This window comes from Manacus candei, unplaced genomic scaffold (assembly GCF_025592945.1).
Source record: "Manacus candei isolate 608988 ecotype Guabito, Panama unplaced genomic scaffold, ASM2559294v1 h1tg000014l, whole genome shotgun sequence".
Taxonomy (NCBI): domain Eukaryota; kingdom Metazoa; phylum Chordata; class Aves; order Passeriformes; family Pipridae; genus Manacus; species Manacus candei.
Window position 1 is genome coordinate 13,835,118 of NW_026138062.1, and position 26,165 is coordinate 13,861,282.

A 26,165-nucleotide genomic window follows, 5' to 3' on the forward strand; every position below is an offset into this window, starting at 1 on the left:
ATAACTATCTTTATGTTCATAATTTTAGCCTTTATTCTGAAGACTAAATTCTTAGCAGAGAAAGCTTGAAATTCCATAAAGTACACATTTAACAGGAAAGAAAACATAGCCATGTGAACATAGGTGGCAACCCCCAAACTTCCACTTACATTTGTTGTTACACAAGTCATTTTCCTGTGAAAAATTTGGGCTTTTTTTTTTTTTTGTTTAGTTTTTGTTTTTAACGTGGGATTCTTTTGGGAGGCTTGGAATGATGAACTTGAAACTAACCTAGGTGAACACAGTTACGGATCCTGAGTAATCTTTCATTGCCAAAGTAATGACTTTCTTTTCCTTGCCATTTTTCTTTCTCTCTTTCACTTTGATTTATACCCTGGAGTTTTGCTCAGTGATTTTTCAGAAGCTGCAGAGAAGTTAAAATAAACATGTTTAGTGCTGAACAGATTAATCTTCTTTTCATATTTTCCCTCCAGTTCTTTGCCACATTCACCTGCACAATCTCTGCCTCTGGATGACAGCCTCTGCCATCTTCTGAAACCACAGGTATCTCACACAGAGAATGTCCTTTTGGGGCAAGTTTCTCCTGTGGAGGAGAGGCAGTAATGTGCCCTTAAAATTGTCTGCCCTCCGGGTTACAAAATGTGTCTTATCTAGGTCACTGGTCAAGTTATCACATCTGTATGCACAACCATCTCGGCTTGGCTGCAAGTCTGCTTGGGATAGTGGGAGGCTGTGCAGGGACAGGGTCCAGCTGCAAGGTCAGGGGCTGAATTTTGGAAATATCTCTGCTATTGACTCTGCATGTCACAGATTTACTTCAAGGGAAAAAGATATGAAATGGATAATTTCTGGCTCTAGCCAGAATTTGTTAAATTCTTTTCTCCTCTTCTTTTACAAACTCTATTTTTTGGCTTCATGTTTTACCTGCTCAACACAAGTTCACCAAACTGACTGAAAATAATATATGTGCTGATCTTTCACACTGTTCAAATATATGTTCAGGAACAGCCCACCTTACAGTAATAAACAGGTTTAAGTCAGAGGGGCTACTTAGCAAAATAAGGGCAGAATTTTAAGATAAAAGCTTAAAGTGATTACATTTCTTTTTAAATGTTTTTATTTTTGTCAAGTTGTATTACAAAAATTCAAGGCTAACATTTAATAGACAGTGCAAGCTGCATGAGTGGAGTTATTATTACACTGTGTTTATCCAGTTCTATGTAAACTGATTTATTATCACACCACTTCCACTGTGGAAAGCAGGACTTGGAACAAAAAACCCCAACCAGCCAACCAAACAGAAAACAAACCAAAAGCCCTCTGTTACTCACAGCTGTGCAGATGACCCTAACGAATCATAGAATCATAGAATCACTGGGTTGGAAAAGATCTCTGAGATCACCAAGTCCAATCCTTGATCCACTACCGCCGTGGTTACTAGACCATGGCACTAAGTGCCACATCCAGTCTCATCTTAAAAACCTCCAGGGATGGAGAATCCACCACTTCCCCGGGCAGCCCATTCCAATGTCTGATTACTCTCTCTGTAAAAAATTTCTTCCTAATATCCAACTTAAACCTCCTCTGGCAGAGCTTAAGACCATGCCCTCTTGTCCTGCTGCTGGTTGCCTTGGAGAAGAGACTGATGCCCACCTAGCTACAACCTCCTTTCAGGGAGTTGTAGAGAGTGATGAAGTCTCCCCTGAGCCTCCTCTTCTCCAGGCTAAACAACCCCAGCTCCTTCTACCTCTCCTCATAGGACTTGTGCTCGAGTCCCTTCACCAGCCTTGTTGCTCTTCTCTGGACCTGCTCCAGCACCTCAATATCCTTCCTGAACTGAGGGGACCAGAACTGGACACAGTACTTGAGGTGTGGCCTCACCAGTGCTGAGTACAGGGGCAGAATCACTTCCCTGGACCTGTTGGCCACACTGTTCCTGATCCAGGCCAAGATGCCATTGGCCTTCTTGGCCACCTGGGCACACTGCTGGCTCATGTTCAGCTTCCTGTGGATCCAAACTCCCAGGTCCCTTTCTGCCTGGTTGCTCTCCAACCACTCTGTGCCCAGCCTGTAGCGCTGCATGGGGTTGTTGTGGCCAAAGTGGAGGACCCGGTACTTGGCCTTGTTGAACCTCATGCCACTGGAATCAGACCATCTCTCCAGCTTGTCCAGGTCCCTCTGCAGAGCCCTCCTGCCTTCCAGTAGATCAACACTCCCTCCCAGCTTATGTCATCTGCAAATTTGCTGATGGTACACTTAGTCCCCTCATCTAAATCATCGATAAAGATATTAAACAGGACTGAACCCAACACTGATCCCTGGGGGACACCGCTGGATGCAGCCCTGTTCACCACCACTCTCTGGGCCTGGCCATCCAGCCAGTTCTTGACCAAGCAGAGAGTGCCCCTGTCCAAGCCATGGGCTGCCAGCTTTTTCAGGAGAATGCTGTGGGAGACGGTGTCAAAGGCTTTGCTGAAGTCCAGGTAGACCACATCCACAGCCTTCCCCTCATCCACCAGATGGGTCACCTGATCATAAGAGGAGATCAGGTTGGTCAGACAGGACCTGCCCTTCCTAAACCCATGCTGGCTGGGTCTGATCCTTTGTCTATCCTGTAGGTGTTGTGTGATTACACTGAGGATGATCTGCTCCATACCCTTGCCAGGCATTGAGGTCAGGCTGACAGGCCTGCAGTTTCCCAGGTCCTCCTTGCAGCCCTTTTTGTGGATCAGCGTGACATTTGCCAATTTCCAGTCATCTGGGACCTCCCCAGTGAGCCAGGACTGTTGGTAGATGATGGAGAGCAGCTTGGTGAGCTCTTCCGCCAGCTCCCTCATCACCCTTGGGTGGATCCCATCTGGTCCCATAGACTTGTGAGGATCGAAGTGGCTCAGCAGGTGGCTAACTGTTTCCTCCTGGATTACAGGGGGGCTATTCAGCTTCCTGTCTCTGTCTACCAGTTCTGGAAGCCAGTTGTCCTGAGGACAACCTGTCTTACTGTTGAAAACTGAGGTAAAGAAGGTGTTAAGTACCTCAGCCTTTTCCTCATCTTGGTGACTGGGTTCCCCCCCATGTCCACCAAACAATGGAGGTTCTTGCTGCTTTTACACTAATGATTTTAGATATTAGTATCAGGGAAATCTCCAGTAGTTGGGTAACACACACCCACTTCTGGGGATCACAGAATCACAGAAGGGAGTTGGAAGGGAGAATGAAGGCCAAGGATCATCAAACCCAACTCCTGGCCCTGCACAGTACCATTCCAAAAAACCACACCATGTGCCCAAGAATATTGTCCAAATGCTTCTTGAACTCTGTCAGCCTTGGTGCTGTGATCACTTCCCTGGGGAGCCTGTTCCAGTGCCCAATCACTCACTGGGTGAAGAACCTTTTTCTGATATCGAAACTAAACCTGCCCTAACACAACTTCAGACCATTCCCTTGAGTCCTGTCACTGGTCACCACAGAGAAGAGATCAGCGCCTGCCCCTCCTCTTCCCCTCACAAGGAAGTTGTAACTGCAATGAAGTCTCCCCTCAGTTTCCTCTTCTCCAGGCTGAACAGACCAAGTGATCTCAGCCACTCCTCATATGGCTTCCCATCAAGGCCCTTCACCATCTTCGTTGTCCTCCTTTGGACACTCTCTAATAGCTTAATATCTTCCTTATATTATGGTGCCCAAAACTGCACTCAATATTCAAGGTGAGGCCACACCAATGCAGAACAGAGTAGGACAATCCCCTCCCTCGACTGGCTGGTGATGCTTTGCCTGATGCCCCCCAGGACAGGGTTGGCCCTCCTGGCTGCCAGGGCACTGCTGACTCAGATTCAACTTGCTGTTGACCAGGCCCCCCAGGTCCCTTTCCATGGCACTGCTTTCCAGCATGTCATTCCCCAGTCTGTATGAACATCCAGGGCTGCCCCATCCCAGGTGCAGAATCCAGCACTGTTGAACTTCCCAGAATCCATCCCCTGTTGAACTTCATATGGTTGGTGATTGCCCAGTCCTCTGATTTGTCCAGGTCTCTCTGCAGGGCCTCCCTGCCTTGGAGGGAGTCAACAGCTCCTCCCAGTTTTGTGTCATCTGCAAACTTGTTTAGTATCCCTTCCAGTCCTGCATCCAAGTGATTTATGAAAATGTTGAGTGCCTCTCTCCTCCTGTGCTTTGTCTGGTTTACAGCTCCTTTGTATTTTTGCTCTTTTTCACTAACAGACAACTGGCATATTGTACTCCCACCTAGTACTGTGCTTTCCTGTCTATATGCCTTCATGTAAAAAACCCACTGAATCAATGCCTTGCCAACGTGTCTGAAGGTTGAAAAAACAACTTTAAAAATGCTGACATGTATTTGTTTTCTCAAAACAAACCTTGTGCCTGTAATGTTAGAAGCTCTAATTGCCTAGGGAATTTCTTCCTCTGACTGTGTGAAAGTTGACAATAAAAAGAATTCTTCTTACGGGGAAGTCTTTTTTTTTTTTCTCTTCATTAAATTGTTTTATTATGAATGAAGGTTGTAACTAGAATTACAAAACAGCAAAAGGAGATAGGGCTTTAATTCAGACCCTGTTTTGTCCTCAGGGCCTGGATCACCACCCTGTATCCTGGGACATTCCTGGTGCTGCAGAGGTGGTGACAGCTTTGCCTCCATCTGAAAGGAATCTGCTGGGCCCAGCAATGACAAGGGGAGGACCCTGGTACAAAAAGGATAAGCTGAGAAGCTGCTACTGTAGGATAAGGCTCCTGGGGTTAGAGGTGTCTAAAAGACTCTGGAGAAGATGCCTCCTTCCATTTCCATGGGTCCAAAGCCAATGCTGGTGCTTGATAACTTGCAGGTATCACTGCAACAGGAGAGGCAAGAGGAAAAAGAGTATCTAAAAAAGCTTTCACTGCCCTCCTGTATTATCTAACCCTGCACTGGAATCAAATATTTTCATAGAATCATTGGATCATTTTGGTTGGAAAATACTACAAGATCATTGAGTCCAACCACTGCCAAGTTCACCACTAAGCCATGTCCCTAAGCACATCTACTCATCCTTCAAATGCCTCCAGGGATAGAGGCAGCCACTTCCTTGGGCAGCATTTTTGGTGAAGAAATTTTTCCTAAGAGCCAATCTAAATGTCCCCTGGGGCAACTTGAGGTCATTTCCCCTTGTCCTATCATTTATTACTTGGAAGAAGAGGCTGATCCGTACCTTGTACCTTGCTACAACCTCCTTTTAGGTAGTTGTAGGGACTAATAAGGTCTCCCAAGATTCTCCTTTTCTCCAAGCTAGAACTGTCAACTTGTCTTAATTTAAAACAAGAAAGACAATCTAACTTTCTGGATTGGATCAGAAGATAGACTGGAACTAAATGTGTTTTGGTGTTACATATGTCAATACGTATATACTGAAATACATACTGAAGCTTGGAAACTGGGCATTGGGGTCCTCTCCCAACAGTGTGATTGTGGAGAGGGGGCTGTGTTGCAGCTCTTGGGCCTGCTGGGAGTCAACAGGCTTGGCAGCAGTGCTACTGGCAGTGTTGCCATCCCAGGATCACCACAGCTGCAGAACCAAAGCCAGAATGGACAATGTCCTACATACAGGCTTTGGGGAGCCGCTCCTCTGGCATGTGTACAGCATCTCTCCCTTCTGCAGGGCACTGTATGTGTACCAGAGCTGGCTGGGCAGCTCTGGGTGAGAGAGCAGCCAGGTAGAGTAGGGACTCAGTCTCGGCTGCTGGATAGTGGTGTCTCACCATTCACAAGCTACTAATATTTTATGTAAAGCACATGTGGCTTCTCGTGACTTCATCTGAAACCTTGCCGTGTGAGGTCTGAGGTAGAAGCTTCTGTTATTGCTGGTACTTTTCCCATAGGGTCTGACATAAATCAAGACCTGAAAATGAGGTGGGATACCTAAGTTTTCTGTCTTTGCAAAAACAGGGTGTAATGTGCCAAAGAGGGAGTGTCAGGTTTTGGCTTTCTTAAATTTCCTGGCTATTGTTGATTTATATCAGAGCCTTAAAGCTATTTAAACAAAGTGTTTTGTTGGTATTTCCTTAGTACAAATGAGTGAAAGGGATGACATATTTCATGGAAGCTTATGTATGTATTCTTCTCAGAAAGACTCAAGGGATTCTTTTGGCATCAGCATGGCCGTTAAGATGTGTAGTACGTACCAGGTAGACTTTGTGGCTCCTAGAGGTTTGTCATGCTGTCTTCCTTTAAGCAGATACCTATAGTATTTTGTGTATGGCCTATATACAAAATTCAGTGTATTTATACTACATACCAAACCATGCTCCGTAAAAAACTCTCTGGTCTCTCTCATAAAATATTTACTTGGTATATGTGCCATGTGGAAAAATTCTGTACCAAATTACATTTTACAAGTTTTCATGCATGCTCATTTAGGTGATATATCACCCTTACAAGAAAAGATCTTTCAAAGCTCCAAAAAGGAAGCACATACCATATGATTACTGCCAGTGCTTACTTTTAATTAAACCTGTCCTGAAATAAAACAACAATAAAGAGTATATGAAAATAAGTACCTTCAGAGTAATTATGCTAAGTCTTGTATTTCTTTGTTCTTACTACAGGCCAGTGACAATTCTAGGAGCAATTCACAAGGACGTCCATTTTTATCAGTTCACACTTGGTCTAAATTAATGGTCCTTCCACTTTCTTATTTTCAAAGTGGTGATAAAAGCACAGAGATCTGCAGGTGGTAGCTAAATTCAAACCTCTGCCTCGGTGGCTGGAGACAGTAGAAGGCAAGTAGCAGTCCAGGACCACGCAGAGTTCTCTCAACGCTCCCAGTGATGGTGACATATCTCATGCCACACCAATTGGTCCACGGGTCAGCCAGGAGCTCAGTCCAACTGCAGGGTCTCAAAAACAGGGAGGGCAAACCACAGCAAGCTTGGATGGACAGAAAAGGCTTCTTTTGACATCCGTCTTGCTCACTTGCAAAACCATCATTTCCAGAAAATTCACCATCATCCTTTGACGTTGTCATGAGCAGATTCTTCCTCTGATGAGCACCATCTTTCAGCTCAGCTCCTTGCATGTTTAGCTTAAAAAATGTCCCCATCAAATTTACAAGGATGGCAATGTGCTGATGCCGTGTAGTGTCCTCCCTGTCCACCTCCAAGGTTTGCAATGAATCCTATAAATTCTGGGAGCATTTATGATTTAAGGAGTGCAGTGTCCAGATTTCTAAATGCAGATCGTGCCTTTACCACTCAGTGCTACCATCATCAAATCACTAAGCCTGCATTACCCTGTGTTTCTTAAGCCCAAGCCATGTGCAATGGCAAGTCACAAAAAAAAAGGTCCAAAAATAGTAACACACTGAAAATGCGGGAGAAGGCTCTATATTTTAGATATCTTTGTTCTTACTCTGTTTTATTTTTTCCTTCTTCATAATACTGAAAATGATAATTTTTTCTCTCCAATTAATTCTGGTTCAGTTCAGGATGTGCAACTAAGTTACTGGAAATATTAATATAGTAGCTTCTCACAGTCTAAATTAAGTAAAATCCAAGCTTTTACAGAATACATCCAGCAGCTACAAAGAGGATGCAGCTTTGACTTGAAGGTGCCACAAAAATATGTTTTTCCCACTGAAAGATTATGGCAAAGGCCAGTTGATACTAGCTGGGGAAAAAAAAAGCAAAATCACTTGAATGAAAAGGAAGTATTGCTCTCTTATTCTAAAACTCATGTACACACACACAGAACCACAGAAGTGGGGAGGTAGGATGTACCTATTTTGTAAATGAGGAAGATTTGCCTTTCCCTAAATTGAACAGTACGGATCTCCAACCATATGTCATAGCCTAAATCTCAAATAAAAGTTGTATGGGTTAAATTGATATGTTATTACAAGTTAAATAACCAGAGGGGAATATTAGTCAAAAGCTTGCTCCCACCAAAGATTTGATATATAGTTTCTGAGGAAAAAAAAGGGACTGTTCGTTTCTGAAACAGGCCCTGGAGACATTAGGATATTATCTAATAGGAAGAAAGTTTATTCTGCAACAGACCACAGTGCATGAGAGTGACTGAGCAGCATGAGACTCCAACAGCTGAAGCACAAGGTAGTATCTATCATTCCACCCTTTTCATTTCCCAGCCAGACATATGGCTGAATCTTGTAATTTAAATGCAGATTATCTGTCCCAGCAGGAGTGCCTGAACATCCTAGAACCAGTGTCACGTTTCAGTAGAGGTGTCAGTGACTGTTTCATGTTGCATAATTTCAAAATATCTCATTCTCTGCCAAATTTAAGTACTGTTTATGCATTTAAAGGGTGGGTCTTCCTCCTACAGATGCTTTTTACTCCTTTAAGGGGAAAAGCATTAATTTCTGGTTTTCTGTGCTATCTGAAAGCTAGTTTGTCTCCAAAAATCTCCAATGAATGTCTCCATTTACAGTACCAGGAGGGCTGAACTTCGGGCTGTTTGGCCCCTCGTCCTAGGATGGAACTGTAGTGTACAATGTACAGTGGCGAGCTGGATGCCAAGGGCCTTTTGATGCAGACACATCATTTAGTCATGTAAACACAGGGGTTTCAATGAAAATCAAAGTCAGTAGATATATGGGTATAGGTATATAGGTGTTAGCATGTGAATTTTTTTTGCCAGATTTTTTTGAGGAACAGGCATTAGTAGCAACACATACACCTTTCAGAATTATGGTGGGACTTGGACAAAATCCACATGCCTAAATCCCAGGTGTTCAGACTGCCTACTCTCTAGCACTGTCTAACCCACTAGATGTTTACCCTCCAGAAACATCCTGGTCTGCTGTCAAATCTCTCAAAGAAAAGTTTTGAGCCAACTCAGATGCAGCCCAGTGTCAGGAAATGCCCCATGTCTTTCACCTAAGATCTGTCATACTCCAGACTGACCAAACAAGATGCCCAACCTCTTCTGAAATTCCCAGAGGGGGCTTAACCTATTGGACACTGAATTCAGCTTTCAGGATCTTCGGTGTTAGCCATCTCACCTTGGAAATGGGAAAGTTTTTGAACCTCCAGGATTTTAGGCTGCAGCTCTTAAATACCTCAAGAATACTTAAATTACAGTGCTAAGGAAACTTGTAGAGGGAGTAAGCTCTGCTGTGCTGAAGTTAAGCTTCTGTGTGGTAACACAGGAAAGGCTGCATGGGCAGAAGGAGAAGAGGGAAAAGAAAGCCAGTCTACCTCAGTAGCTGTAACAGTGGTGTGGAAGAAGGGAATGAGATGGACAGTGCAGAGATGGTGCAGTGATAACTCTCAGGGAAGGTATAGATGCTACCTAGTTCAGGTGGTACTGAACTCTGTGAAGCTCATATAGAAAGACATGGGCATGCCCAAAGGCACAGTCATGGTATGGCCCAACAGGTAGTTGTTCTCGAGTCACATCTGTGTGAGTAACAGGGACACTAGTCCAAACCTATCTTGTATTGGCCTTTTCAGCCACCAACACGCTTGTAACAAACGTGGGTAGAGCCCTTCCCAGATATTCGTTCGCGAAGCCCAGCCATGATGATGAGTCCAAACCTTAGCATGCAATTAGTCACATAGCTAAATTGTTAGTGTGATCTGGTGCTATACTGGCAATTATCACCATGGGTAAGGCCACATCAGGTCTAAGGCTGATGAGAAAAATTCAGTTGTGGCTATGGTGAGGACTAGGAAGTCCCAGCTGCTAGGATTCACCCTCCAAGTGAAGGAGAAATGCCTTTAAAAAAGGCTACTTTGTAAGACTGGAAGTAGGCAGCAGATTACAATGCAGGACTCGGGATAATGTAGTGGAGTAACAGAACAGGATTCATCCCAAGTGCTGTAGAGGAAGCCACACTACACAGCTGAACCTAACAATCTCTGTGGACAGAGGAGATAGACAGAAACACACTCAGAGCATACCTTGGTGGAATACCATTACTTTGTACGTCCAAACAATGCAGCTTTTGTTTTAGCTTATGCGCAATGAAATAATTGATTTAAATAGAACTGAATCAAATGGGACATAGCACAAGAAACATTCAAACTGCAGCAAATTCATGTGCAGAGTAAAAGATACATCACTCAGGTAGGTTGTTATTACATTTATTGCCTTTGTGTGTGGTACTGTGGAGAGCAATTGCATGGGTAAAAAATTTACATCCCTAAGAGGTACACAGAAAGAAATTACGCACTAAGAACCCCCTCAAAACTTACTTCAAGAAGTTGTTGTGATGTCTGTGTAAAGGTTCTTTGATTTCTTTGATTGCATGCTAGAAGAGTGAAATCCTTTTCCTAAAAACTTGCATGCAGGGTGATTAGTGAACAAAACTGGAGACAAAAGTGAGAAAAGACAAGATAAGCTTTTTTTTTTGGCATTACTGTTATTCCCACTGAATCTCCAAATGTCTCTTTAGCAAAATGTGATAGATTGGGAATGAAGAATTGTTTCCACATTTTTTGATGCTAATTAGGAATCAGTAGGAGAGAGAGTGGATCAGCATTTGACAGCCTTCTTTTACAAGCATGTTCGTAAAATCTCTGTGTTTTAGTGAGAGATTTCGATGTGCTCAATCTCTAAACCCTGGGCTTTTAGGTTTATCTTTGCATGTTTCAGTTTAAAATCTCAACCAACAAAATCATCACTTTCTATGCCTTGTAGGCTTTAATCCTTTGAAAATCTGATTTAATGAATTCTGCCTTCTGCCTTTTACCTAGATAAACAGTCTTTAAAAAAAACCCAAACCAACAAACAAATTAATGCCATCAACAATAGTAACAAATGTCCTGTCTGTGAGCACAATTAGTAGGAAAACAGCCTTAGTGGTGTTTAGCCTGCAGACACCAGTGGAACTCCACAACCATAGATTCTAATTAAGGGATTGACTTTTCAAGAAAGATTAAAATAACGAAATGCATTTAGCTTTGCTAAACAAAGACAGGGAGGGAATAGGAGAACCCTCAGCAACAGTAAGGAGATTGTAAACAGCAACAATGGACAAGAGCTGTTTAAAGGAAGAGAAAGAACATTTTCCTAGGCACCAAGAATAATAAGGAATAGTGGATGTGTAAATGGAATAAATAAGTTCAATGTTTTTTGCTGGTATTCTTATTATATTACAACTTATGAATGAACACAGGGATATTACTTGCCAAGGATGGATTTATTCATGACCAAGGAAAATGGAAGAGCTCTGATTACCTTGTTACCACTGCCAAATGTAACATCTAGTTTCATGTGACCCAGGAGAGGCTGTATGACTATATATCCACTCATCATGGAAATGTTTGCATCAAGTCTGGTTTCTATGCAGCCTCTGTAGAAATGTTTACCAGAAATAACATTTACAGAATGGTAAATCCACTTCATCCTTGCAAGGAGCAGTAGTGAAGCCACCCTCTTGCTACTGCAGAGAGAGGAGAGGAGCGGTCAGGAAGGCAGCATAGGCTGTTCAGTGCGATGTGCCTATGGTTTTGACACTGCTGCATCCAGGGGCGGGAGGTGTTCCATTTCTAGCATGAGCTTGAGTAGATCCTTGGCTCCACCACTGGAGTTTCTTTATCAGGTGTCTAAACAGCTTGATGGAGAAGACAGAAATAAAACTGAAGTCTTTATCGTCTGCTACTGCTGTTCAATCCTGCTGTAGGGATTTCTCCTACTTGCTTCTGAGAAAGACGTATTTTGGGGTTAGAATAGCTTCAAAGCCTCTAAGAATACAAGGCTTCTAACACATATTTCAAAAGCCAAACTCAACATTGTTAAGCAGTTCTAGGTTATCAAGATTCAAGCTTGGGCAGATGTCTAGTTTCAGTAAATGCTAATAACTCTTATTAAAAACGCTCTTATTAAAGATTGAGATTGTATTCTCAATCTTCATAGTAGAACATAATCTTATTACTGCTGAGAGGAGTAGTGTCTTCAAATTAAGCTGTACTGTGTCCATTAAAGCTCTTGTAGAAAAGCATAACCACTTCCACTAAAGTCACAGAATCCAGAAATGGACATAGAGTCAATATACAGCTCTGGGTATCCAAAATTAGAGAGGAATCCAGCAAGGCTCCGAGATTGCCTTCTTCCTTTGTCACCTGAGGACAGTTTCTGATAGTCCCTCAGAGTATTTATTTCCAAACAGAAAAATAATCACTTTTGCCCCTCCCTACTAACATTAAATGTCCTGCTTTTCCTCTTGACATGTGGGCTTACCAGGTGAACACCTTCCCTCCATTCCACAATGTGGACAGAGCTGGGGACATGTACTATTTCTAATGTGATGTTTGTATCATTTCCCACCAGTTACACAATTAGAGAGACAATTGGGAATTATTTTTTTGTTCCACTGCAGATGATGCATGCAGATGTAGCATTACAGTGCCCACCATGCAATTGCGATGGCATGTGACGGCAATGTTTGCAAATAGTCTATTCTGCAACAAAAGGTCAGCAAGTAACCACTCAGACAGACACAGTGACAGACTTCCTTTCTCCTTGACATGCAATCTTCCTAGAAAATGAAGACAGAAATTACTGAGTACATTTGTAAAACATAGAATGAGGTGTGTACAAAACCAATTAAGGAAAGAATTGCTTTTTGCCGCTTTTTTCCTAGTGCATTCTTTTGGAAATTAACCTCCATATACTAATTAACCTTTGGGTGACTTTATGTAAATTAGATGGCATTCTTTGCAGCATTGCTATGGTAGTGTGATTTAAAGTGATATAAAGTACTTTAAAGGTAGCCAACAACGTTTCTTTTTAATGTATTACACTTTAAAGATGTTCAAATGATCAGGTTCTCTTGCAATGAGAGAGATATGAGAAAGAGGGATAGATGAGGAAGAGAAAAGGTGCAAAGTGATGTGAAAGATACTGGGAAATTACACAGAGTTCATGGGCCACATCACCAGCTTGATAAACATGCCCAGGACTACTAACTCAATGTAGATGTTCAAATTAACATCATCTCAGGACCTAGGCTCATACACTGAAAAGAGATATTAAGGATGTTAACTGGAGTCCTAGTGCCCTTGCTGATTTTGGAGAAGTAATTTCAGTAGATCAGAAGTATCACTTAGGAAGCCAGGTGATTGACTTCCCTTATGATGTGCAATTAGTTTTCTTATGTGTCTGAGACATCAGGGAACCAAGAGTCTTGTGAGGAAATTTAACTAAGGAAATAGTGCTCAGATTTATTAATATCTGTTGTTATACCTGAAAGATTTCAGACTAGAATTAGCCTAGGTGACTTGGTGTTATCCACAAGTACTTAAAGCACTTGGGATGGCAAAGACATGAGGAGCAACCAAAGCAATGTCAAAAGAGTTGAAGTCCATGCTGAAGCCAAGTGTGACTCCTGATGTCCACTAAAGTGTTTCGTACAATAAAGATGTCTGGCAATGCCAGTAAAATTTAGAAACCTATTTTAGGATGAGATGAGAGAGATCCTAAAGGTATCTTTCCCATTACAGAGGGGTACAAAGGTCGTTGGTCCTGATGTAAATGCCTACAGTCCAGATTTAATAAGACATATCCTAGTGCCTCAGACAAGCACTTATAATCTAAGTAGTGGAGCTGGGATGTAAGAGATGTAGAAGATACATCACCTAGGTGCTTGCTGTGTATTATTGTTTTTATTATTCATAACACATGTATTAAAGCATTAGACATTAAAATGTGCTTATTACATATTATACTACATGTCATATATATATATCATGGTCAAGGTACTGCTGTATCATTTAAATTAAAAAAAAAAAAAAGAGCTCATTCAGCCCCTTGAAAAGATGGCTGAGGTGCTCAGCTTGAAAGAGAACCAGGCTGTGACTCCCAAACCACAAAAAATACTGCCTTGCAGCCCATACTTAGACTCCTTACATGCTGAGACAGGGGAAATTTTACAATATAAGTGCTTCAGTTATTCTTTGTCAGTTTAAGAGACTTTCCGCTCACTACTGTGGTTGTGGTGAATCCCAGGCACCTGATTCTCCATGTGACATACACAGAATGGGTATTTCCCACTGCACAGTGTGAACTCAGAACTGGGAGCCTACAAGTGATGTGCAGTGAAACTTGGTATTGTCACGTTTTCTGTGAATGTAAGTGTCTGGAAGTTAAGCACAGTAGCAGCTAGCCTTAAGGTGCACAAATTTTGCTGTATTTACCCTGTCATCTGTGAAATGCTCAAACACTTGGAACAATGCCAAAGAGCTACCTGGTTCACTGTCTGCATCAAACAGGATAGTCAGGCTGAAAGACTTACTTCAAGGCAGTCTGGTGGAAAACAAGGAAAATTTCAGAGAAATATTACGGGAAAATGATATTATTAATTATATCATAATGGCGTTAGACAACTTTGCATGCTGCTATTAGATAGGGGACTGAGTTTTAAGTATGATGGAGAGGCAGGTGTGGTAATAGCCCTGATGATGAGGGGTTTTGTCATCAGGGCATCCTGACCATCAAAGTTCCCCCAGTTACTCTACTGGGAGAGCAACCAGCTTAACATCACCCCTCCTCCCACCCTTTTCCCAATACACCTGTTCCTGGGTGAAGGGTATTTCAAATTATGAAAGCCATTGAGGAAATTTCTAAGACGCGGTTTCCCTTTGCTCCCTCCATTTTGCTGAAAATAGACATTCAGTTAGCAGGACTTTTGGCAGAGCAGTGCCAAGGCTGCCAGCAGGGCACTCTCCATGAGATCTAGTCACTCCATACTGTGCATTCAAACCTCCACCCACTGCAGCCAGCATTTATTTGTGTCTTGGTTGGAAAGGCAGCTTCCCTTCCTGGCTCCAGCATGTAAAAGGAGTGGAGGTTCCTGAGGCTGAGGCTGTGAGATGGTAATGCCTTGCAGTCAGCCCCAGGTTTTTCACCTTTAGCATAACTTTGCATTGCTACAAGGAACATACCAAAGACACGGTGGCATGGGAGAGGCACTCATAATAATGCTTTAGAAATGGAATGAAAGTTTGTTCAGAGCAAAAACGCAGCAGACTAAGAAAAGGACAGAGCTGCCTTTTCTCCCTACCCCACGGCTGGCCTCATGCTCTGGTGTGTTTCCATGGAGGCTGTTGCTGTCACTACATGGCTCATGCTGGAGTGTCACACTGGATGGGGGCCAGCTCAACAAGAAAAATAAAGTGAGTTTTTAAGAGGTAATGTGATAAATGTTCTTCTCAGTCTGGCTACCAATATGTACTGTCTAGCCTGAGGCGTGCAGCACATATGGGTGAAGCTACTGACGTTTGGTACTTTTAACTTGTCAAGTCACTTCTTACAAAACCAAAGGAGATGCATTAGACTAACTGAGGAGTCAAATAAAAAAAAAATGGTAAGGAAAGGCAAGGCCAAGCAATCTGATTCCCACAGACTGCCAGTGCCCATTTCTCAATTCTTATTCCGAGGTTTACAGGCTTTCTGCATACTGGGGGATTTTCCCTGCTGCTTAGGCACCAGTAGAGCGGGCAGCTGTTTGCAGCAGCAGATGGCAGGATAGCAAAGCACCCTGGCCATGCTGATAGGGCTCAGGCAGGTGACAGTGTCCAGGACAGCAGCAGATGCTGGCATTCAAGCCACCTGCCTGGGGCAGCTGTAGTGGTAGCCCGGCTCTCCCACTCTTCCAGCAGCTGCTGGAGGAAGTAGCGTGGTTCCAGCTCCTCCTTTTGTCAGGGAAATTCAATTTTACCTTCACTCCTGAGGCTCAAATGAGCTCTGGTGCTAAGTGCTCCGAAGAGAATTTGCTCAGCCTGTTTGGGGAGGCTGGGATAGAAAGGATAACTTTTAAAGCAAAATATAGGTGATGTCTGCTCTTCAGAAATCTGTACCTCTCTCACTTACGGTCTGTCAAGACACTTCAACAGTCATTTTGTGGTGTGCCCCTGGGCTTCTGGGAGAGCATCACAACCTCCTCCTCTTTTTCCCATCTGTCAGCTCAGTAGTGACAATAGGGCAGACTGGAGTTTCTTTCAGCTCATTCGATTTCTGCGGTTAGCATTTGCCAAATGCTCAACCATTTGTAAAAATCATGTCATCAGTTGTCATTAGAAAGAAAATTGATAACTGGTATTTACTGAGCTTTGAAGTCACTCAAACAAATTCACTCCCTTAGTTCAAAGAAACAAAAATCACACAAACAAGCCTAGACATTAAGTAAGCAATTGCTACAATACGATGCTTAGGTTTTTCAGCTATTAGATTTATATCTAGTGTCACAACTATGAAATAACAATCTATGAAATTCACCATTTAAAAAACCAGAAACCTTTAAATCACAAAAAAAATAATTTACTCATCTGTAATGTGGTATTTACAGCTGAGTCCAGCTGAAGCCTCTTAATGCTTGTGAGTCACTGACATTCCGTATCCAGAAAGCATATGATCCAGAAATCATCATGACCATGGATATGTCCATGATGCTCAGGTGCAAACCCAGACATTTCAAGCCAAAGTAATGTAATAACACAAGACTTAAAAAGAACCATTTTTCATTTTTAATCATAGAATCATAGAATGTCCTGAGTTGGAAGGGACCCATTAGGGTCACTGAGTCCAACTCCTGGCCCTGCACAGGAACATCCCAAACATCTCATATGCCTGAGAGCATTGTCCAAATGCTTCTTGAACTCTGGCAGGTGTGGTGCTGTGACCACTTCCCTGGGGAGCCTGTTTCACCACCGAGTCACATTCTGGGTAAAAAATCTTTTCCTGATATCCAACCTAAACCTCTCCTGACTGAGCTTCAGTCCTGTCACTGATCATGAGAGTGAACAGACTGGTATTTGCCCGTCCGCTTCTCCTCACAAGGAAGTTGTAGACTGCAATGAGGTCTCCCCTCAGTCTGCTCTTCTTCAGGCTGAACAGACCAAGTGACCTCAGCTGCTGCTCATACAGCTTCCCCTCAAGGCCCTTCACCATCCTCATTGCCCTCCTTTAGACACTCTCTAATAGCTTAATATCTTCCTTATATTGTGCCACCCAAAACTGCACACAATAATCAAGGTGAGGTTGCACCAGTGCAGAGCAGAGCGGGACAATCCCATCCCTTGACCTGCTGGCGATGCCAAGTTGCATGGCCATGAAATCAAAACAAAAATTATCAACATGAATGCCTTAGTAAAACAGGAAAGCATGTGTTAGGATGGAAGCTGGGAAAGGAGGAATGCTGTATGAGTAAATAAAAAACATCTAAGTGCCTATTTATTTGGAGACTTACTCTGTTGTAATATTTTAACACCTCCACAGGGAACAAAGAACTTTGCTTAATTAAAAACAATGGGGAAAATATTTGTTATACCTAAAACCTGTCAGGAAAAGCACGAAAGATTGCTAGGGTAATACCTGCAAAGAAGATATCCCAGATGTTTTTGGCTGCCTACTAGGTGCAAAATCAGATTCAGCTGAATGTATTCCTTTGCTAACCTGATTGCAGAATGCTTCTCAGTCCCATGCACAGCCACCAGCCATTTCTGAAACATTTCTGGCTTTGAAACTTCTCCTCCAGGTCTTTAACTTGCAGATCTTCTTTTGGAACCTATGAAATACATGCACAGGGAACAAATTAGATATCATCAGTTGTATGAAGACACAGTGGAACACAAAATTATCAGGAGATAGAGAGAACACAACACAGTGGGAGTTACAGGGAAAATTGGGAAAAATTGTCACAGGCTGTATCTCTATCTTACCAAAAGAGATGTAATAGCTTTAATGTTCATATGAGAATACTGTCTGCCTCTCTTTATAAAGCAGTTTAAGAAATCCTGCCCCCCCCTTTTTTTGGTCTCCTAAACAACCAAACAACACATTTAATATAAGGAGCTGAGATAACTGAACATAGACTTCAAATTGATGGAAGAAATTTAATTGGGGTGATATTTAAGTTCATAAATTCAGCTATAAACTATAGGGTTTTGAAATGAAAATCCAGTGCAACCTGTTCCATTCATGGGCATTGCACTGACATGGTGTCCAGAGCCAGGAAGGCTTTGTCTCCTTTTCTTTTTTTCTTGCAAAAACATTAACCAAACACTGAAGAGATGCAAAAACCAAAACCCTCCCCAAAACATGTTCCTTGATGATTTCCTGCTCCCTATTAACTTTTGCCAGTGTTGGATTATACTAAATAAGGAACTGTTCCCCCTGTTCTTCTGCCTCTTCAGTAAGATCATAACCTTTCAAGGGCCCTTGCTAAAAGAAGGCAAGTTTAAAATTAAAAAAAGAAATCCATGATTTCAATCCAAGGTTATAGAAAGGGCACAGAGCTTTTGGATCAAAGGAGTGAAGCATTAATACTGTGTGGCCCCACTTTCCTAGAATAAGTGTCTTGGCAACATTGCTACTCTAAATCTGGCAAATTGAATATTTTGATCTCTGCCCCTGGAGAAAAACATGCACCTATTAATTATATCAGATTATAATTTTCCTCTCTTGTGCAGTGTAACTGAACTATTCTCTGCTATATACTTTATTGTATCACAGAGGCTGCATTGTGTTCACTAACGCTGCCATTTATGCACTGAGGTAGGTTGTGCTTTTTGGGGTGGTTTAAAGCAGAGTGGGCTGAAGGGAAGATTTCCTGATAGTCTAAGAACAAAAAATTGGTTTATATGAAGTACAGAAAAAAATAAAAATACTATGTCCAAAAGCTCCAGTGTTCATACCCAAGGAATTGTACTGCTGATGTTTGAATGAGTCCCACGAAATACAACAGCAATGCTTGTTAGTTGTACTTCCCTGTTTTAGATTGACTGGAAGTTGACTATAAAGCTCAGCATTTGATGGCAGAGTGCTGTGCATGTTGAAACACTTCATAAGTAGATTCAAAGAAACAGAAGCTGATGTCCTTGCCCAAAAACATCTGCACCCTCATGCTTGATGGCAGCTGTCAGATAAAGGGGCAAGGCCCACATGTTGAGCTTAACCCCAGTTCGAATGGAGTAAGATGGAGGAAGCACTTGGCAGATGATCACAGGCTGGATTGCAAGACAGCAACCATACCTGAAAGGCTGTATATGCTGATGTGGTCAATTCCTTGGCAAAGAAAACCCGTTTATTTGCCTGTATCCAAAAGGGAAGGGTTGTGAAAGGAATTAGTAATACAATCCCTCAACTGCAGGTATTTGAATTGATTATCTGTCAACTCAAAGGTTTCTCTAAGTTCAGCAAATGAACACAATCTGTCTTCTAAAATGCATCATGTAATTTGTTACAGCTTTTGTCTAACCGTGCATCCCAAATAAAAATTCATTTAGGTGAGGTTGATTTTTTTATTTGTTTGCTTATTTGAGTTAAAAAATTTAATACAATCTGAAATGGAATAAATAACAGGTAACTTAAGTGATTTTTTTTTACAACTGGTGTTAATTTAAATGACAAAATCTCTCAATATTCCGCACATTACTCATTTATTTCAGATGTATTTTTATGTGTTTCAGGCACACATTGTTAAAATATACTATTGATTTTATGTTTTCTTTTGTTCTGAGGTTCCCATGTGCTCTCTGCTGGTGATGCCATTCCCCATTTTGAAAAATGATTGATTATTAATAAGTTTTAAAAAAAAAAACTTAAATCATTCTTAAGTTAAGGGTAGAAGTTGCTAAATTGCTTTCAAAAGTATTATTTATTTGCACATGGATTAGGATCTAAGACAAAAATATAAGACAAATAAGACAATGAATATTGGGGAAGAATGGTGAAGAAAATTCTGTATCAGGGGAGGACAAATACAGTGTGAGAGGCTGAGGAACATTAAGGGGAGATTTTACAATATGTTGGTTTTGGTAAGTTTTAAGAAACTCCATTAGCGGACGAACAGCTAGAGGAAGACTGGAAAGAGCCATGTGATATTGTAAGTGGTGGGAGTCAATAAAAGGGAATTAGTAGTAGTGTTCTAAAGGCAATATGGCAGAAGTGGAGAAGGACTATGGAAAAAGTCTAAAATCACACATAAACACACTTGTTGAGCTTGTGAAAAAAGTAACCAGAAATGGTCAGTGGGCCAATTTTTTTTCCTGGTTTCCAAAAGTATGATTTTCTGAATTTAGTCTAGTATATGGCAATACGCTGTTAATGTTCCTGTCTCAAAATTTAGGACTGTTGTTTCTGAAAAAACAGCATGCTGAAAAGTCCCCTTGATTAATAGGAAATACAATTAAAGTTCCCTCTTTCCAGGGGGAAAAAAATGGGGAAAAAAAAGAACTTTCTAAATCTGGAGAAATACTAAATGTTTTCAAAGTCTTTCTGTGTTAAAATGTAAGCCAAAACATTTTCAAATAGATGATGTCTGCTCAGCTTTGTTAAGCTAGATGAGACTGAAAATAGTGGTCAGGTGTATGGAGTGAGCCAAGATGGTGATTTAGTAGGACAGGTTTTCCATAAAAGCATGTGATTGAGAACTACATTTCTCTATAAATCTGTGATATACATCAAATAGTAATGTGTAATATCCCTACTTCTGTATCAATCTATTGATACATAATCAGGTAATACATTTCTCATGCGAATGTAGCTACATATTTTTTTGCTTAGATACTGCCCTGCAAATTCATGCATATGGGTAATAGTTCTTAGTAGCAGGCAACAGACCATGTAAACAGCCAACATAGCACATAATGAAGCTCGCAGAGAACAAATTTTATCACCCACTGTCAGTCAGCCATCCCCTCTTCTAAATGATTTCCTTAGATATAGTAGATAACTGAATAAAATATTTCTAAGTATGACAAAATAAATATTGATGTTTTAAAATATTTTATCTGAAACTCAGTGGAAATGAGCTTTGTCTTTTTCTCAGGGCACAGCAACATGTGTAACGTGATGTTTCTCTGCTACACACCTTATCACACCATCTACATGCAATCTTCTTCCCACTATCACTATTCATTTTTCATGTGCCAAATATTCATTAATCCTTTAACCTCTGTAGGTAGAAACCAGTTTTTCTCTGCAGAACACTTAGTGCTCCCTGTTCCAAGTGGTTAAGGAGGATAAATGTTGTTAATACTTGTGTTTTTTATTGATAAATCTGAATATAAGCTATGCATCTGTCCAGGGAATGTTTCCAGCTGTCTCCTATACTAGCCTGCTTCCTATGGGATTGCATATTTTATCTTTTAAAACAAGTGTTACAGTGTTAACTTTTGACTTGGGTAAAATCTAATGTATTACATATGTAATTTACAGTGAGTAGCTGGAACTGGTTTTGTATCTAAAATATTAGCATGAGGAAAGACATTGCTTGGGTCATTAGACTGTATTTTAACTATATACTCACTTTTCTCCAAAGAAAATGATTACACTAGAGGCAACATTACAATAGCAAATCATGTATAATCCCCTTTATAGCTTGTGGAGACGTATATTTCTGTTTATAGCCATTTTAACATTTCTTATTTACTATTCTGCCTCTTTTTTTTTTTTTTAACTTTGTGGAAATAGAGGTAAGATGCAAGGACAAATAGTGAAGGGTTAAGTTATCCAAACTATTTATGCCAAGAGGCGGCAGAAGACCATTACAGGGAGAACACACAAAGTGATGTGTACATGTATTTCCAGCAGCCGGCATGAAATGCTCTCCAGGAACAAACATTGGTTCTGGTTCTTCTGGCTTCCTCAGCAAATATTGTGTTGAACAGCAAATATTAGTTTGTATTTACCGCAAGTAATGTGCTCAGCTTGGCTTTCTGTGTAAATACACAAGCTGTATGAGCATTTACAAACACCTGGACCTGACAGGCCAACCTCCTAGATGAGAGATCCATCCCTCTTTTTGCTTTTTATTTACCAGATTGTTGTTATGACTAGGACCCTCAGGAACTGTTGAGCTGAGTTTGAACTTGAGGAGAATGAGGGATGGGACTCCACAAAGAACTTGCCCTTTTCTACCTACTTTGACCATGGCTTTTGCCAGGGTCCAGCACAGCACCCTGATTATTCACAAGGCTGTGAATAATCAATTCCTTAAATTGAATTGCACTCCAAACATTGCCCAGAAACCATCTCAACAGGCAGGGGTGGCCAAAGCTTACCTGCAGTCTGACCACACCGTTTTTACTTCATGCAACATGAACCACAGGGGAGGAGGCAGAAAATAGCCACATCAGCTTTACATTAACAAAAGGCTCTCCAAGGCAAGGGAATCCCTAGGTAACCTGTCAGGCCAGTTTAATAGCTTCAACACTGCTCAGGCATGGACCAGGATCTTTCCATCAAAATATTTCACTGTGTAAACACATACATATAAGAACGCTTTTGAAAAGAGATTTGCTTCTTAAGGTTTAATGCTGACTCTCATGATTTATGTTTTCTAAGGTTTGCTAAGTTCTTCTTTTAAAACATCCACGTAATGAAGACTTTATTTTAAACAAACTTTAAGATTATGAAACCTGTTTCTCTGTATATTGTTATTAAAGCCAGTATCCGCAGCCCAAACGTGTGAAAAACCTTCCCCGTAAAGGAAGTTCTCAGTTTGCAGGGGCGCGACTCAGGCTTACAAGCGCTGACCAAAAAAAAAAAAAAAAACAAACACAAAAAACCCAACCAAAACCCGCCTCGCGTATTTCTCACGAGCTGCAGCCTGGCTGTGCGAAGGAAACAAAATAAAAAAAGGGAAAGGTTTGCGGCGCTCAGCGCCAGGTAACTGCGGGACACGGCTCGGTCAACCCCGCCCGGCAGCGCGGCCCCCGGGCGGCCCCACCGCGCCCTGTGCCATCCCCCCGGGACGCCCCCCAGTGTCGCCACCGCCTTGTCACCTCCGGGGCCCCTTCAACGCTGCTCCCGCCCCCCTGGGGCTCCCTTCAGCGCCCCATCGCCTTGTCCCCCCCTCGAGCATCCCCTCAGTGCCCCGACTGCCCCGCGCCCCCTCGGGCTCCCCCGCCGCCCCGCACCCCGCTGAGCCGCCTCCGCCCCCGCCCCGTTACCGCGCCCGGCCCTCGACGCCCCCCCGCCCCGGGCCTCCCCTCGGCGCCACCGCGCCCCCGCTGCCGGCCCCGCCCGGCCCCTCCCCGCGGCGCCCCGCTGCCCTGCCCCTCCCCGGGGCCGCGGCCGGGGCCAGGGCCGGGGCCGGGCGGGGGGCGGCGCGGCCGGGCGTTCCCGTCCCCACCCCCCGGGGCGGGGCGGGCGGCGCACCGGGGCGGCCGCGGGGCGGGGGCGCGGCCCCTCCCTCCCTCCCCTCCCTCCGCCCGGCTGCCGGTGGGGGCGGGGACGCACCGCATGCCAGCGACGCCACCGGCGCCCGCCGCGGCCGGAGCAGGGGCCGGGAGCTGGGGAGGGGGACACCGGTCCGGACCCTTTGTCTGAGAGGCCCGCGGGGCGGCGCGGCGGGCCCAGCGCCAGGCGCGGCCAGGCGGCGCCGGGAGCCTCCACGCCCGGCCCACCCTGCCCGGGCTCATCATGTGACGCGGGTAAGTCGGCGGCGAGCGAGCGCCGCGGCTCCCCCGGCTGCCCCCATTCATTTCCTGGGAACGGCCGCCGGTGCGGGCTGTGAGTGCTGGGGCACTGCCCGGGGAGAGCGGGGCGGGCGGACAGATACACAGAGCGGGGACCCTGTGTCAGGGAAGGGAACAGTTTCTTCTCCTGCTCTGCCGCTTCTGCTCAGGTCTGTGCCGATTCCCTTTCTTAGCCAGGATAAACGGCGAATGTGTGTGGGTTTTGCTGCTGCTGTCCCAGCCAGCCTTCTATTTAAAAAAAACAGACAAACAAAAAATCGCTCCTATGCCGAAGTTAAATAATTCTAAAGAAAAGCGGGGGCAGGGCGCCCCCCCCGCTTCCCCCGGCGCCGCCGGGGCGAGCCGGGGGTTAACGGCGGTGCCCTCCCTCCCTCCATCCCCCCTCCCTTCCTCCCTCCCCCTCTCCATCCATCCCTTCCTCCCTCCATCCCTCCCGGTGCCCCGGCGGCAGCGACACCGGGGTAGGGTGCTAAGGGCCGGCCCGAACTTTTCCTCAACTTTCCCGCTGAGGCTTTAGGAGGGGGAAAAGGGAGAGGGGGAGGGGGGACGGTGAAAAAAGCGAGGAAAAAAAAGGCGATAAGCGAGGAGTGATGAGCAGCGATCTGGGAGCGCCCAGCCCTTTGTGCTGCCGCCCCGGGGGGTTCGGGGGATGGGGCGGGCGGCCCCCCCTGCGCATTTGGGGGTGGACAATTAATATATAAATAAATACCAAAAAAGTATAAAGCGTAACGCTCTTTGGAGGGAAGAATCGGAGTGTAACGCTCTACGGGGAAAAAATCGGACTCTAACGCGCGATGGGGGAAAAAATAAAAAACAAGAGTGTAATGCTGTATTACCTTCTACAAAAATAATTATCTTCTATGGAACAAATCAGGAGCTTGGGGAGCAAACCGCTAGTATTTATATTTAAAGCGTATGCCCGGAGCGGCTGCGGGAGATGCGTTATCCCATGGCATCGGCATCACCCCATGAAGCTCTCTGAAAGCTTTCCGCGGCTGGGGTGAAATTTCCTCTAGGACGAGATCTGGACTCCTATCCGCCTCCCCCAGAATCCTGCACCACCGCTGGTGGTGGAATTTGGGGGAGGCGGGTACGAGCAATCAGATGGGTTATTTTATATTCCCCTCCCCGTGATTTGCAGGGGTGCGATGCTCTGGTCCAGACAGCGGGTTTTGTTTTTTTTTTGTTTTGTTTTTTTTTCCCCCGGATCTTGGCGTGATGTTCACTCCCGCAAACGGGTTTGCTTGGGAAATAAGGTGTTTTACGCGCTTAGGGAGCAGGTATGAGCAGTTTCGGTAGGAAGCACTGAAGAGAAGTTCACTTGATCGTGTCTGTATGGAGCTTGTAAGATCCTGCTAGCTCTTGGCAGTTCCCCACTCCCTAAGTCAATAAACTAGTTTATTTTTTTAATTATCCATCACGAAATAAATGGTATTTCCCCCACTCCCCCTTTTCCCCCTTGCTTCTCCCTTTTTGTCTCGCCACGGCAGGTACATTATTCGTGGCAACTTTGTGTGGCTGCTTTATATAGCGCTGGCATATGGGCTCCATTTTCTGCTCTCTGGTTGGTCTACAACTCTGAAATGCACAGGAACAGCAAAGTGTTCTCAGTGTGGGATTAGTAACTGTGCTGAATAGGTCACAGATGGGGCGATAGGAGCATTTTATTAATGACGTAACGTTGCATAAACCGAGTCTACTTTTTTTTAATATATTATTCGGGCTGGGGGAGGGGGAATATTTTGAATGTCTTTTTAATGGGACATAATGAACTTGAAACCGCTGTCTGCAAGCTGGCGTATCACCTCTCGTCACAAACCGACGGCGCACAGCGAAGGAAACATTGCGGATTTTTTTTTTTTTTTTAATGTCTTTTTGGTTTTTTTCCCTTCCCGTGCTGCCTGAGGCTTTGGCAGTCGCTGCTACGCTGCTGCTGGCAGGTGCCCGGGCTGGAGGCTGGTGGGATGACATCACCCCCTCGGTGGCACCCATGCGCACCCCTCGCCAGCCCAGCACCTCCACCCGCTCGCCCCCACTGCCTCCGGGACAACAGCGGTGGTATTTTCCTCCCTCCCCCCCCCTTTTTTTTTTCTTTTAGTTTTTTTTCCCCACCATTTCTTTTGCTGTGTTTGGTACCTGGAATCGGGGGGTGGGTGGGGGGGGGACAGTCTGAAGAGCACCTTTTTTTTAGTCAGACCTTTTCATTAGAACACTGGCAGCTTTACAATGTGGTTTAGGCTTTTTTTTTTGGTTTTTTCCTCCTCTTTCCCTCCCTCCTCCCAAGTTCATGGAGTAGTCAGTATAATTTAAAATGGGCTGTGAAAAAATCATATTTCCTTCTGTCCCCCAGCTGTGGGGTAAAAGAAGCTTTTTGAGGAGGAGATATGCCATAGGGCATTTAGAGTTTAGGATATGGGAGATACTGTTTGCTTTCTGCTTCTGATAGTGAAGCAATATCAGACATATAAATAGGGGGTATGGGAAATGAGGTATTTTTAATTCTGTTTTTTCCCCCTCCAGCAATACTTGGTGATGGCATTTCCAGGCCTTTCTTTGCTCTCTTGTAGAAAAACCTTTGCTAGAAAGGCCCCTGAGAGCCCAAGAAGACTGTGTGTAACAACTTTTAAAAATAAACTTTAAGATTCCAGGACAGGCTAATTGTGGAGTCCTCTGCCAGCTGTTTCTGTTGGGATGAGCCAGACCTGAATGTGCATGAGCAGAGTTTCACTTTAGATGAGAGA

General features: G+C 43.7%; 3 protein-coding genes across 6 annotated transcripts in view; 2 read left to right on the plus strand and 1 right to left on the minus strand.

Moving 5' to 3' along the window:
- The window catches only part of TBC1D4 (TBC1 domain family member 4), a 556,453-nt gene that overhangs the window by 426,162 nt on the left and 104,126 nt on the right, over positions 1 to 26,165 (plus strand). The window lies entirely within an intron of this gene.
- Positions 11,576 to 25,416, minus strand: LOC127468169 (translation initiation factor IF-2-like). Its single transcript, XM_051781117.1, has 4 exons — positions 25,351 to 25,416; positions 23,186 to 23,521; positions 17,396 to 17,507; positions 11,576 to 11,646 (listed from the first exon to the last, which is right to left on the minus strand). Exons 1-4 carry the CDS (start codon positions 25,414 to 25,416, stop codon positions 11,603 to 11,605), a joined length of 558 nt encoding a protein of 185 aa, XP_051637077.1. The 3' UTR covers positions 11,576 to 11,602.
- KLF12 (KLF transcription factor 12) overlaps positions 23,256 to 26,165 on the plus strand; it is a 235,860-nt gene continuing 232,950 nt past the window's right edge. For 3 of the 4 annotated variants that reach the window (XM_051780495.1, XM_051780499.1, XM_051780502.1), the window contains exon 1: positions 23,256 to 23,379. The gene's annotated coding sequence lies outside the window, so the exon portion shown is untranslated. Of the gene's footprint in view, positions 23,380 to 23,436; positions 23,574 to 26,165 lie in introns of those variants that run through there. The other variant, XM_051780496.1, reaches the window with a different exon arrangement.